The 13043-nt window shown below is 43.2% G+C and overlaps 1 protein-coding gene across 1 annotated transcript in view; it reads right to left on the bottom strand.

Annotated features, from left to right (window-relative positions):
* Window positions 1–6119: 6119 nt before the first annotated feature.
* The window catches only part of MON2 (MON2 homolog, regulator of endosome-to-Golgi trafficking), a 195161-nt gene continuing 188237 nt past the window's right edge, over window positions 6120–13043 (bottom strand). Inside the window, exon 35 of the mRNA XM_050923165.1 lies at window positions 6120–6356. Within this exon, the coding sequence (XP_050779122.1) occupies window positions 6343–6356 (14 nt within the window). The 3' untranslated portion in view covers window positions 6120–6342. The remainder of the gene's footprint in view (window positions 6357–13043) is intronic.

The raw sequence follows: 13043 nt of genomic DNA, 5'->3' as shown, positions 1-13043 counted from the left end.
CACAGCAATGGAAATGTGAAAATTTGTCAGCATCCCCAACTATCCCTTTCATAAGGAGATGGACTGGATACTTTGTGTTACCCTTCCACTCTGATATTCTTGAAAGAGAATTGTGCATGGTGAATTTGGTAGCAACGTCTTCACTTCCCTGCAAAAGAGGGTGGGAGCAGAATTTTCATACATCTTCAGGGTGGGGGAGAGGCAGAAATTCTTAATTTCCTTTTTGGAACAGGAACATGAGGCAACAGCATTTCACCTTGGAAGACTTTAAAAATAGAAAAACCTTGTGATCAAGGAAAAAGATGGAAAAACAATCCACTGTTCCACAAGCACACACAAATGCCAGACTGGCCATTCCGGATTTAAATCACTACCTTAGTACAACTTAATGTGGGGACTGAGGCGGCAGCAAAACCATATCAAGAGTCCAACACAGGCAGGAAAGCTCCAACTTCTATTGAGAGGTAATGGGCAATGCAGGGCTTGGAAAGTATTGGAGGGCAGGTAAGCTGATAGGAAACATGAGCAAGGAGTAAAGGTACAAAGAAAATTGGAAGAAAGATAGGCAGAGTGGCAAGCAGTCTATGGGGAGAGAGACTGGAAGGCCAGATAAAGAAGGCCTTCTCTTCAGCAATCATAATCCTGAATGGGGATAAAGAATGACAGTTTATGTCCAGACTTCATATTTATCTCCCAGGATACATGTGCCAGCATCCCTCGTTCTGATGTAACACTTACCACACCAGAGTGCAGACACAGCCTCCAGCCAATTCCCATCAGGTGTAAGCCTTTCATTCAGTTCTACTAACTCCCAATTAGAGAACACTTGCAGTGACCCATCTCCCTATTCACTCTCCAAGTGCAACCTTTTTCAATAATCCATTCACACAGAGACTGTGAAGTCTGTAAATCTACTAGCTGAACTGGGAAGGTTGAAAATTTTAAAAAATAAAGATAAAAGCACTGAAATAAAAGATTTAAATATTTTCTAAAAACAAAGGGACTTCCTGAATCTCTCAGGCAAGGTGTAAGTGCATATTGGCAGACTGAAAAAACTACAATATTCTAATCCAAATACGCAAGTCACAAGATTCAGAAATTAAGTTTCTCCAAACCTCTCTTTTCCTATACCTTATATATACTTAATCACACTTGCAGCTCATTTGCCTAAGAACATAAGAACAGTTGTACCGGGTCAGACCAAAGGTCTATCTAGCCCAGTATCCTGTCTACTGACAGTGGCCAATGCCAGCTGCTCCAGAGGGAGTATACCTAACAGGCAACGATCAAGTGCTCTCTCCTGCCATTCATCTCCATCCTCTGACAAACAGAGGCTAGGGACACCATTCCTTACCCATCCTGGCTAACAGCCATTAATGGACTTAACCTCCATGAATTTATCCAGTTTTCTTTTAAACGCTGTTATAGTCCTAGCCTTCACAACCTCCTCAGGTAAGGAGTTCCACAAGTTGACTGTGCGCTGCGTGAAGAAGTTCCTTGTATTTGTTTTAAACCTGAGGCCTATTAATTTCATTTGGTGACCACTAGTTCTTGTATTATGGGAAAAAGTAAAGAACTTCTCCTTATCCACTTTCTCCACATCACTCATGATTTTATATACCTCTATCATATTCCCCCTTAGTCTCCTCTTTTCCAAGCTGAAGAGTCCTAGCCTCTTTAATCTCTCCTCATATGGGACTCATTCCAAACCCCTAATCATTTTAGGTGCCCTTTTCTGAACCTTTTCTAGTGCCAGTGTTATCTTTTTTGAGATGAGAAGACCACATCTGTACGCAGTATTCGAGATGTGGGCGTACCATTGATTTATATAAGGGCAATAATATATTCTCTGTCTTGTTCTCTATCCCCTTTTTAATGATTCCTAACATCCTGTTTGCCTTTTTGACCACCTCTGCACACTGCATGGACATCTTCAGAGAACTATCCACGATGACTCCAAGATCTTTTTCCTGACTTCTTGTAGCTAAATTAGTCCTCATCATATCGTATGCATAGTTGGGGTTATTTTTTCCAATGTGCATTACAGTACTTGCCATTTTGTTGCCCAATCACTTAGGTTTGTGAGATCTTTTTGAAGTTCGTCACAGTCTGCTTTGTATCTTGAGCAGTTCAGTATCATCTGCAAACTTTGCCATCTCACTGTTTAAAGATAAGAACCCTCCTATTGCACCCATCTGCAGTTCACAACAAAATATTATCTCAGCTCTTATCAATGTGCAGTACAAAAAACACATTCTCCATCCATCATTTCACTAAGAATATCCATTTTACAGATTGGCTAAAGATGCAAGAGTAGCATCACTTCTGAGATGAACTCCAAGGGTCAGAGTAAAGGTTCTTCATACAACTTTCTCTGAATTACCTAGTTTTCAAATACTTTTTAAAAGCAGTATTTCAATGCTTTAATGCATATTTATAGCCTTAACTATCTGTGAATTTATACTTTACTGATCCAGTACACTAAATAACTATATGGGTGAAATGAGACAATCACTTTGCTCTCAAATGAACTCACACAGAAAAATGATAAAAGATAAAAACCCACTTATTACAACAATCTATAAACCACTAAATCTCACCCTGCCCCCAGTCCTTTTCTCCCATCCTTTCCCCTCTATGGAGAGGTCTTAACTGGCTATTTCATATAGAATGGTCTCTTGAAATATGTGTTAACCACTTATGCTAAACAATCTGTTCCAACTTGCATTTAGCTGTGACACCCAAGGCCTGGTCTACATTGGAAATTAGGTTGGTATGATGTTCAGGGGTGTGTAAAATCCACATCCCTGAGCAATGCATTTAAACCAACCTAAGCAATGGTCTCGGGTTGCAGTGGGGGAGGTCTAGGTTGGATATTTAGAAACACTATTTCACTAGGAGGGTGGTGAAGCACTGGAATGGGTTACCTAGGGGGGTGGTGAAATCTCCATCCTTAGAGGTTTTGGAGGCCTGGCTTGACAAAGCTCTGGCTGGAATCATTTAGTTGGGGTTGGTCCTGCTTTGAGCAGGGGGCTGGACTAGATGACCTCCTGAGGTCTCTTCCAACCCTAATCTATGATTCTTAACCCTTGATGTAGGCAGCACTAGCACTAGGTCAACAGGAGAATTCTCCCATGGACTAAGCTACTGCCTCTTGGAAAGCAGAGCACCAACACTGATAGAAGAAATCCTCCCACCAGCATAGGTAGCATGTTCACTGAAGCACTACAGTGGCACAGCTGCAGCATTTCAAATGTAGACAAGTCTTGGGTACATCTTCCAGACCTAAGAAAAGCTCTGTGTAAGCTCAAAAGCTTGTCTCTCTCACTAACAGAAGTTGGGTCTAATAAAAGATACTACCTCACCCCCCTTCTATCTCTAATATCCTGGGATCGACAACAATGCTGCATACTTTACTCAATATTTTTTGAAGGTCTGTCTCCAAATTGCACCTGGGATGTTTTGTTCATCACATGCTTTACACTGATCTATTTTTTTTTAACACTCTAGCAATTGTGAGTTTTCAAGTATCAGTTCTATTAGTATGGGGACTGGGCCTTCTCCCTGCTGACAGAAAGGGCAACTGCACCCTCCAGGGAAACAACTGTCATTAGTACAAGGTTTTAGGTTGATGTGTGCCAGTCTCTTTAGAACAGGGATTGGCACAACATAGCTGGTGGGGAGAGCAACTGCTGCCTCTTCTCAAAATAGGTAAGACAATAGTGCAGAAGGGCATCAGATCAGGGAAAAAGAGCATCTAAAGCTTAATCAGCTATGCTGTGATTCTCAATGCATTTTTATCATTTTATGACTCAAAAGCGCTCAAAGCTACATAATAACTTTTCTTGCATTACTTTCTCACTCGGAAAACACAATAGGGACACTATATCCATGAACTAAATGCCTTCACACATGGATCCCATCAACTCAGTCATGTGCCTATTTTAACTTTTCTATAGGGAATTCATATAAAAGGATATTAGTTGAAACCCCTTGCAGTTAATATAAAAAAAAATATGTTGTATACAATGACAATGATACAACATTTGAAACAGCAGGATGCATTTTAAGTTTTTTGTCTCTGAATACTGATTTGTCAAGTCCTGTAAAGGATCATTAAATTTGTAAAACACTGATTCTGTACTCAGTTCCTTCCATCTGGCAATCACAAATCACTTTCAGAAACAACAGTGAATTTAACTTCACAGTACCTGTAAGATTGGCATTATTCTCATTTTGCAAGAACAACAACTCAGGAAGAAAGTAAAGGGCTGATCTTGCAGCCCGTATTCATACGAACAGCTGCACTGAAGTCAAGAATTGGACAATCGGGCTCTAAATAACTTGCCCAAGGTCATGCACAAGTCCATGGCAGACCTAGGAATAGAACTTTAGTCCCCTTACTCATTCATGTACAGGTCTGTCGCATCTTACACTAGGGTTACGTTCCACGGTCAGCGTGTAAAGCGAAAACTGCGTATAGTCAAAATTACATTGAGCGTAATGGCGGGCCAAATCGCCCGCACTACAGATATAGTATTAAAATCGTTCTTTTTCTTTTTTTGCTGACCACGTAAAGCTGAAATTACGCATGTTAAATGCATGTAAATTGTGACAGACCTGTACCTTAAAGACTAAATGAGAAATTCGGGCATTATACCATTACGCTAAACTGACATCTTGCTAAAGCGCTCCATGGGAGGTAGGGAAAACTCACAATAGGGGTACTGGAATCATACTTATTACAGACGCTTCAACTATATATTAAGAACGAAAGAACAACCCCATGTGCCTGAGAAAGCAGCTCTCTTTGACTAGTCCCCATAGGTACCATTTTTTAATGCCACATCAATAAAGTTATTAAACATTTATTATAATATGGGATCCCTCCATCTACACGAACATTCTAAATTTATTCTTTATAATCAACCACTAGAACACAACACATTTGAGGGTAAATTTGTTCCAATTATCTAACACATCTAAAGTGAAGCTCTACATCAGGGGGCAGCAACCTCTGGCATGCAGCTCCCCAGGGTAAGCACCCTGGTGGACTGGGCCAGTTTGTTTACCAGCCAGTGGGAGCTACGATCGGCCAAACCTGCTGACGCGGCAGATAAACAAAGTGGCCAGGCCCGCCAGGGTGCTTACCCTGGTGAGCTGCATGCCAGAGTTTGCCGACCCCTGCTCCAGGTATTCACATACAACTAGAATTCAAGGCTCTCCACATTGGTGGTCAGTGTTAGAACACCTTATAAAATCCTAGTGGTAAGTAAGTGAGAATATATTCTCCCTACTATAGAGTCACCGGTAGAACCATCTACTCACAGGAAAAACAAAAGGCATTTTACTTTAGATCACTGTCCTGGGAGTGACTGAAAACTTAGCACACACTAACTTCAAATGTGACTTAATGGACGACCTTGTTTGGTAAAGCAGTGTAATTTGTTATATGTTTGCATATCTCAGTCACTTCCATTTTGGATTTCTGGGTATTTTCATGCATTTTGTCCTTTTAAGTAGTATTACAACAGGATTTATTATCTGCATTTAAATAAAATACTTTGACACAACCATTGTTCATTTATCAAACTGCAAAATCACCTAAAATTTCTTAGTGAGAGAGTGAAAATCATATTTACTTTTTAAAGACGAAATTATATTACAAAGGGCTAGCACTGCAATGCACAAATGTACTACCAATGTATAAAAAGATTATGGGGTGAAATGATAGATACAAGATTTTCTGTATCCTGTAAGAATACTTTACATGTTCAACTTGTACCCAACATAAAAAAAAAAGTCTTTAAAGCCACATAATATATTTTTATTATATTATTTCAGTCTGATTTGGAAACCAAAAATGTATTTGCTTATTGGTAAGTTGAAACATTAACACCCCCCCCCCTTATTTATGAGATACATCTTGCCAACTCTACCCCAATTTACTAAATATAATATATTTGTGAGAGATAGTTAGTGCTAAGGCATTAGCTTTATTTAAAAAAATTAGTCATAGCTTTGACAATTTTTTCTGATGTATCAAATGAAATTAGAATAGCAAACATGCAGAAATAATGTAAATTCAGTGTTATAGGACATATAATTGAAGAACTAAATTCTCAATACAAGACAAAGTTATGTACATTTATTGTAAGCATATTAATACATTTCAGATTCACACCATTAAGCATGGTCAACATATTAAAATTCACAAAAAGTATCTCTCAATCATCACTCTGATAAAAAATGCGAGCAATATGCATTTATGCCATCCATACTTCTTAGGTTCATTTGCTTTACTGTGAAATAATCAAAATGTACCCCAGACATTTTAAAGATTCAGAAGAAGAAATCTGTAAACGTTAAGCAAAATAAAATTAATTAGCTTGTATTGTACAAATACTGTCTTCCCAATAAGCGATGAAATGCTCTTCATACATATTAGCTTGTCCCAGACAATATCCATAGTTTTTCAGTATAAATATATACTTGTGATTTTAAATACAAATACAACATTTCAAGCAACATATATTCAAAATACACAGAAACAATACCAGTCAGTCATTAACTTGTATGTCTTCAGAATACATTAGACCCATCCCCTTTAAAAGGTGGCTGGCAAAAATAACCTTAAGCATTAAAAGAAGCAGATACTGTACTGGCTCTTCAGCCAAAATTCCATAAGATAGTGTAAAAAAAGCCCCAAACTAATGGTCTTCCATCCAGCTGCACCAACAGAGCAATATCTATCTCACTGGTGTAAAAAGGAATCACTCACATTTCAGTAGCCAAGGAAAGGCTCAATTTCTGCAGGAGGAGGGGGAAGAATTGTTTGCCACCCCATCAGCATGCAATCCCGGGAAAACAAAGGGGATTCCCACTGTCATTGTCTTCATCTGCAGCCGATCATCACCAGCACTAGCAAGGCAGTAGCTTGCGCAGTTATCTCCACAGCGGGCAATGTCACAACCCGACCAACAGCACAAACTACTACCTCAGCCAGGGCCATGGTGCACCCGACCCATCCTGAAGAGGAAAATAAGCAGACAGGCAACGTTGGACAATAAATGAAATTACAGAGAAACCAGAGCGGAGATACAAGGATTCTTGGTCCTTTGATGTTCCTCGTCTCCCGTATCTGCCGCAGACATCAGCCAGACTCGCCTTGCCTGGCTGTGAAAAGCAGAGGGAAACCCCGCCCAGCTCCCTGCTCGGCTTTGCCCTGTTCCTGGCGTGACCTGAGAGAGACGCGCGGGGCGCCCCGCGTTCACAGCGACACTGCAGCCGCCAGCCGGCCCGAAGCGCGGGTTTAGCGTTGACAGCCCCAGCGCGGGCGGGGCGAGACCCCCCCTCCCCTGGCACCGCTCGGGCAGGGGCCAGGACCCGCATCGCACGCTGCCAGTGCAGCTGGTCACCCTTCCTGCGCCTGCCCGGTGACCAGCACTGACCTGCCGCCGCTGCCCGCCTCCTCCCCCGAGAGCCCCGCCATAGCTGGCGGGGACACGGGCCCAGGCCGCTTAATCCGCACGAACGAGGAGCCCAGCGCTGCCGGCGGGCGGGGCGCGGGTCTGTCCCCTCCCCCGCCCCAGGGGAGCCCCGCGACAGGGCGGCGGCGGCGCTTCCTCCCGCGAGCCGAGCTTCCCCCCGTACGGCCGCTGCTGAAGAGACACTGATTGAGGCCACCCGACGCAGCCCCTCCGCTGAGCACGAGACCCCCCTCAGGCGCCGTCCCGCGTCGCCGCCGCCTGTGTGGCCGGCTGCACCATAGAGATCGTGTGCGGGGAGAGAGGGGCTCACCCGCTAGTGCCCACGTGACTAGGCATGTCAATCACCCCGCCGTCGCCATCTTGAATGAGGGACGGGGCGCTGCTGCCTTTCGGGAACAGGACCCCCTCTTACCCCCAACCAGCAAAGATGGCGCCGGCCGGCGGGAGCTTTCTATGCCGAGGCAGACCCTGCGCCACCCTCCGCAGAGCCCGCCTCACGCCCCTCCGGACTGGCCGAAAGGAGCCGCCCTGGACCCTGCTCCCGCAGGCTGCGGTCAGGAGACGGAGAGTCCTTCCCACAGTTCCCGCGCCTAGATCCGGGATTACATAAAATCCGCGGGAAAACACCGGGCAGGGCCCCCGTTGCTGCGCAGGTCTCTGCCCGCATGGGCTTCTGGGATCTGTAGTTGCGAAAGTGTGGGTGTGTGGTTGTAGGTTCTGGCCCTAATAAATCAGAAGACTTGTATAAAAAACAATCAGTAGGGATATTGGATCTTCCGGCTTTTAGGATAGTCACAGCACATGTTCTAGTTTTGCTGCATAAACGTGAAAGCCAGAACCCTTTTTTTTATTAAAGCATTTTAAGGAAAGCACTTGACTTCAGAAACTGAAGCTTAAAAACAAACCCCAAACCCTGCAAGACGCATGATAAAATCAGAGGCACTTAGAACAATGCTATTATTTTACTGATTTTACTTTGGTTTGGCTCAGCTTTGCAGAACTAGCATAACTTGTGCATCAATAAGTTAATTCACTACAGCTTTGTCAACACAAGCTCTTGTCAGCAAAACTTGGGTTGGTCAGGGGTGTTTAAAAAAAAAAAACAGCCCCCTGCCCAAGTTTCACTTACAAAAATGGCAACATAGCTACTGCCACTTGTTGGGGATGGTTTAATTATTCTGGCAGGAGAGCTCTCTCCCACCTGCATAGAGTGGCTACACAGGAGACCTTACAGTGGCACAACTGCAGCAGTACAGAAGTGCCACTGTAAGGTCCATTGTGTAGATGTGGGCTAAGATGGTGGCTGCTCTTTTACAAATCCACTAGACAGATCAGGGCTATCAGAGGTATCAATATGGGGATAATTTGGCTAACAAAACTTTTAATGCTAATGATGATGGAGCTGATGCCAGAGCAGAACACCACACCTTCAGTGGGGCCTTGCTAATACAAACAGCAATGCCGTTAGTGCCAGTTTTAACAAGTTTCACTGTAGTTGAAAAAGCTGAAATCACATCAACAAGAAGCAGACACATTTCTACCAACAAAAAATCAGAGGAAACAAGTTGCTCAAAGGACAGGCTTGGGAAAAGTAAAGGAAAATATTCTATCTTTACCTTTACTATTTTTTTTAATTAATAAGTATACCAGATACCACACTAGAATATGGTTTACAAGACATTTTAAGTCATGTTATTAAAGAAAGTACATACACAGAGAAACAGGATTTGTGCTTCCTCAGAGTCCTTGCAACTTTGGAATAAGTAGCAACCGTAACTTTGTTTGTGACATCAAAATAATTTAAAAAACAACATGCTTCTGGTAGGAAAAATGGAAGTAGTGTAGCTTAATGGCTAAAGCCTAGGAATGGCAACTAACAGCTGAGTTGTACTCCTGGTTCTGGCAAAGACTTGTCTGACCTCACGCAAATCACTCCCTTGGTGCTTCAATTTCCCCATCGTTAAAATCATGATAAGAATATTTCTCACATGGATACAGTGAATTAATTCAATACAGCTGCTGATTGAAGCCAGCAAAGACAATGAAAATTATTACTAGACAGGGACAGATTAACTGAGGAAACACAGGGCCCGGCTTTATGCAATTGTGGTTGGGCATGAAATAGGGCAATAAACTTCACAGGTAACTCGGTTCTGAGAAATGACTATTCAAAACTCTATAAATCAGTGTAAAAATTAGGAAACTTAAGTTCTCAAAATTGAATTTTGAGAAAAATGAAAATATTACAGAATTGTTTTGATTATAAAACCAAAAATAAGTGCAGTAGACAGTAGAGAATTCTAAATTGATATTTTTCCAAAGAACTGGAAACTACATGTTACAGATATTAGTCATGTAATTTGTTATACTATTGGAAGGCATTTGGGGTATGTCTACACAGGAATAAAAGACCTGCAACATGGCCATGGCTGGCCTGGATCAGCTGACTCAGACGGGGGCGGGGGGGGGGCCTAAAAATTGCTGTGTAGACATTCAGGCTCTAGCCAGAGCTGAAGCTCAAATGTCTACACAACAATATTACAGCCCAGGCCCACGTTAGCTGACCTGGTCCAGCTCTGGATGTTTAATTGCTGTGTAGACATAAGTTATTTTACCCCAGTCCTAGGCATGATATAAGAATGAACTAGAAAAACAGATAATACAAGTGGATATTTCAGTTATAAATTCTCTATTTTGAATTTTATTTTTATAAAAAAATATTAGGAAAGAATGCTCCCAGAGTCACTATGACATTTGGATCAATTGTAATTAACATAAAAAAGAAAGGAGAAATCTATTGCAAAGAGAATATATTTCTACCAAGTTCCACTAAGAATAGTTACCAACAGCACTTCACATGTGCTGGGAGAACAACATGAGGGGGAAAGGAGTCCAGGAGAGCTGGCTGTATTTTAAAGAATCCTTATTGAGGTTGCAGGAACAAACCATCTTGATGAGTAGGAAGAATCGTAAATATGGCAGGCGACCAGCTTGGCTTAACAGTGAAATCCTTGCTGATCTTAACACAAAAAAGAAGCTTACAAGAAGTGGAAGATTGGACAAATGATCAGGGAGAAGTATAAAAAGATTACTCATGCATGCAGGAGTGAAATTAGGAAGGCCAAATCACACTTGGAGCTAGCAAGAGATGTTAAGAGTAACAAGAAGTTTCTTCAGGTATGTTAGCAACAAGAGGAAAGTCAAGGAAAGTGTGGGCCTCTTACTGAATGAGGGAGGCAACCTAGTGGCAGAGGATGCGGAAAAAGCTACTGTACTCAATGCTTTTTTTTTGCCTCTGTCTTCACATACAAGGTCAGCTCCCAGACTGCTGCACTGGGCAGCATAGCATGGGGAGGAGGTGACCAGTTCTCTGTGGAGAAAGAAGTGGTTCATGACTATTTAGAAAAGCTGGACGAGCAGAGGTCCATGGGGCCGGATGTGCTGCATCTGAGGGTGCTAAAGGAGTTGGTGGATGTGATTGAAGAGCCATTGGCCATTATCTTTGAAAACTCATGGCAACTGGGGGAAGTCCTGGATGACTGGAAAAAGGCTAATGTAGTGTCCACCTTTAAAAAAGGGAAGGAGTAGGATCCAGGGAACTACAGGCCAGTCAGCCTCACCTCAGTCCCTGGAAAAATTATGTTAGCAGGTCCTCAATGAATCAATTCTGAAGCATTTAGAGGAGAGGAAAGTGATCAGGAACAGTCTCCAATCTCTTTGATACAGTCTCTTATATGTCCAGAATAGTGAGTAGTACTAGGTAGGTAAGGTGAGTTAGGCTTATGTTTGTTTTCTTTTATTTGCAAATGTGTATTTTGCTGAAAGGATTTTAATTTGTACTTGTATACTTAGGCTGGGAGGGTATTCTCAGTGTCTATAGCTGAAAGACCCTGTAGCATATTCCATCTTAAATTTACAAAGATAATTTTTACTGCTTTTCTCTCTTTAATTAAAAGCTTTTCTTGTTTAAGAACCTGATTGGTTTTTTATTCTGGTGAGACCCCATGGGACTGGGTCTGGATCCACCAGGGAATTGGTGGGGAGAAAGGAGGGAAGGGGGAGAGAGAGGTTAATTTTCTCTCTGTGTTAGGATTACTCTCTCTCTCAGGGAGAGTCTGGGAGGGGGAGAGAGGGAAGGTGAATTTTCCTCTCTGTTTTAAGATTCAAGGAGTTTGAATCACAGTTATCTTCCAGGGTAACCCAGGGAGGGGAAGCCTGGGAGAGGCAACGATGAGGGAAAGGGTTTACTTTCCTTGTGTTAGGATCCAGAGGGACTGGGTCTTGGGGGTCCCTGGGCAAGGTTTTGGGGTGGGGACTGGAGTGTACTAGGCACTGGAATTCCTGGTTGGTGGCAGCGCTACAAGTACTAAGCTGGTAATTGAGCTTAGAGGAATTCATGCTGGTACCCCATCTTTTGGACGCTAAGGTTCAGAGTGGGGGATTATACCATGACAGGAGCAGTGCACTGTGGGTATCTATCCCACAGTTCCTGCAGTCTCCGCTACCCATTGGAATTCTGGGTTAACTCCCAATGCCTGATGAGACAAATATGTTGTCGCGGGTGGATTTGGGTACATTTTATCATTCACCCCTCTCTCCGTGAAAGCAGCATCAGACAATCGTTTCGTGCCTTTTTTCCGTGCAGACGCCATACCACGGTAAGCGTGCAGCCCACTCAGCTCAGCTCACCAACACTGTCGCTGTTGTGTCCTGGATGTTGCTGTCAGCAGACAGTGCAGTAAGACTGCTAACTGTAGTCATACACTGCTTCCACTGCAACTCTGCTCTGCTGCTCTTGTCTCAATAGCAAATTTCTCCATGTTGTCTGTCATATGCTCCTGGGTACGTGTGTTCTTCCTCAGGAAATGTGCGAGGTGCTAACCGTCGTCCTCCACCGCTTCTGCTGCAACTCTGCTCTCCTGGTGCCATGAATCCACCTGGCAGGTCCTCTCGTCGTTCTGTATAAATATCTATTCTCGTGGCATCCATCGTCATCCACCGCTTCTGCTGCAACTCTGCTCTCCTTCTCTCCTGCAGACACCATACTACTGCAAGCATGGAGCCCGCTCAGCTCATCACCACTGCTGCTGTTCTGAGCATTGTAAACACCTCGCGCATTATTCTGCAGTATGTACAGAACCTGCAAAAGTAGGCGAGGAGGCGACAGCACGATCACAATAGTGATGAGGACACAGACAGACTTCTCTCAAAGCCTGGGCCCTGGCAATTTGGACATCATAGTGGTAATGGGGCAGATTTTTGCCATGGAACGCCAATTCTGGGCCCGGGAAACAAGCACAGACTGGTGGGACCGCATAGTGTTGCAGTTCTTGGATGATTCCCAGTGGCTGTGAAACTTTTGCATGCGTAAGGGCACTTTCATGGAACTTTGTGACTTGCTTTCCCCTGCCCTGAAGCGCAAGAATACTAAGATGAGAGCAGCCCTCACAGTTGTGAAGCGAGGGGTGATAATCCTCTAGAAGTGTGCAATGCCAGACAGCTACCAGTCAGTTGGGAATCAATTTGGAGTGGGTAAATCTACTGTGGAGTTGT

This window comes from Gopherus flavomarginatus, chromosome 1, assembly GCF_025201925.1.
Source record: "Gopherus flavomarginatus isolate rGopFla2 chromosome 1, rGopFla2.mat.asm, whole genome shotgun sequence".
Lineage (NCBI taxonomy): Eukaryota > Metazoa > Chordata > Testudines > Testudinidae > Gopherus > Gopherus flavomarginatus.
Note: the sequence above shows the minus strand (reverse complement) of the source record. Positions and strands in the feature narration are given on the sequence as shown.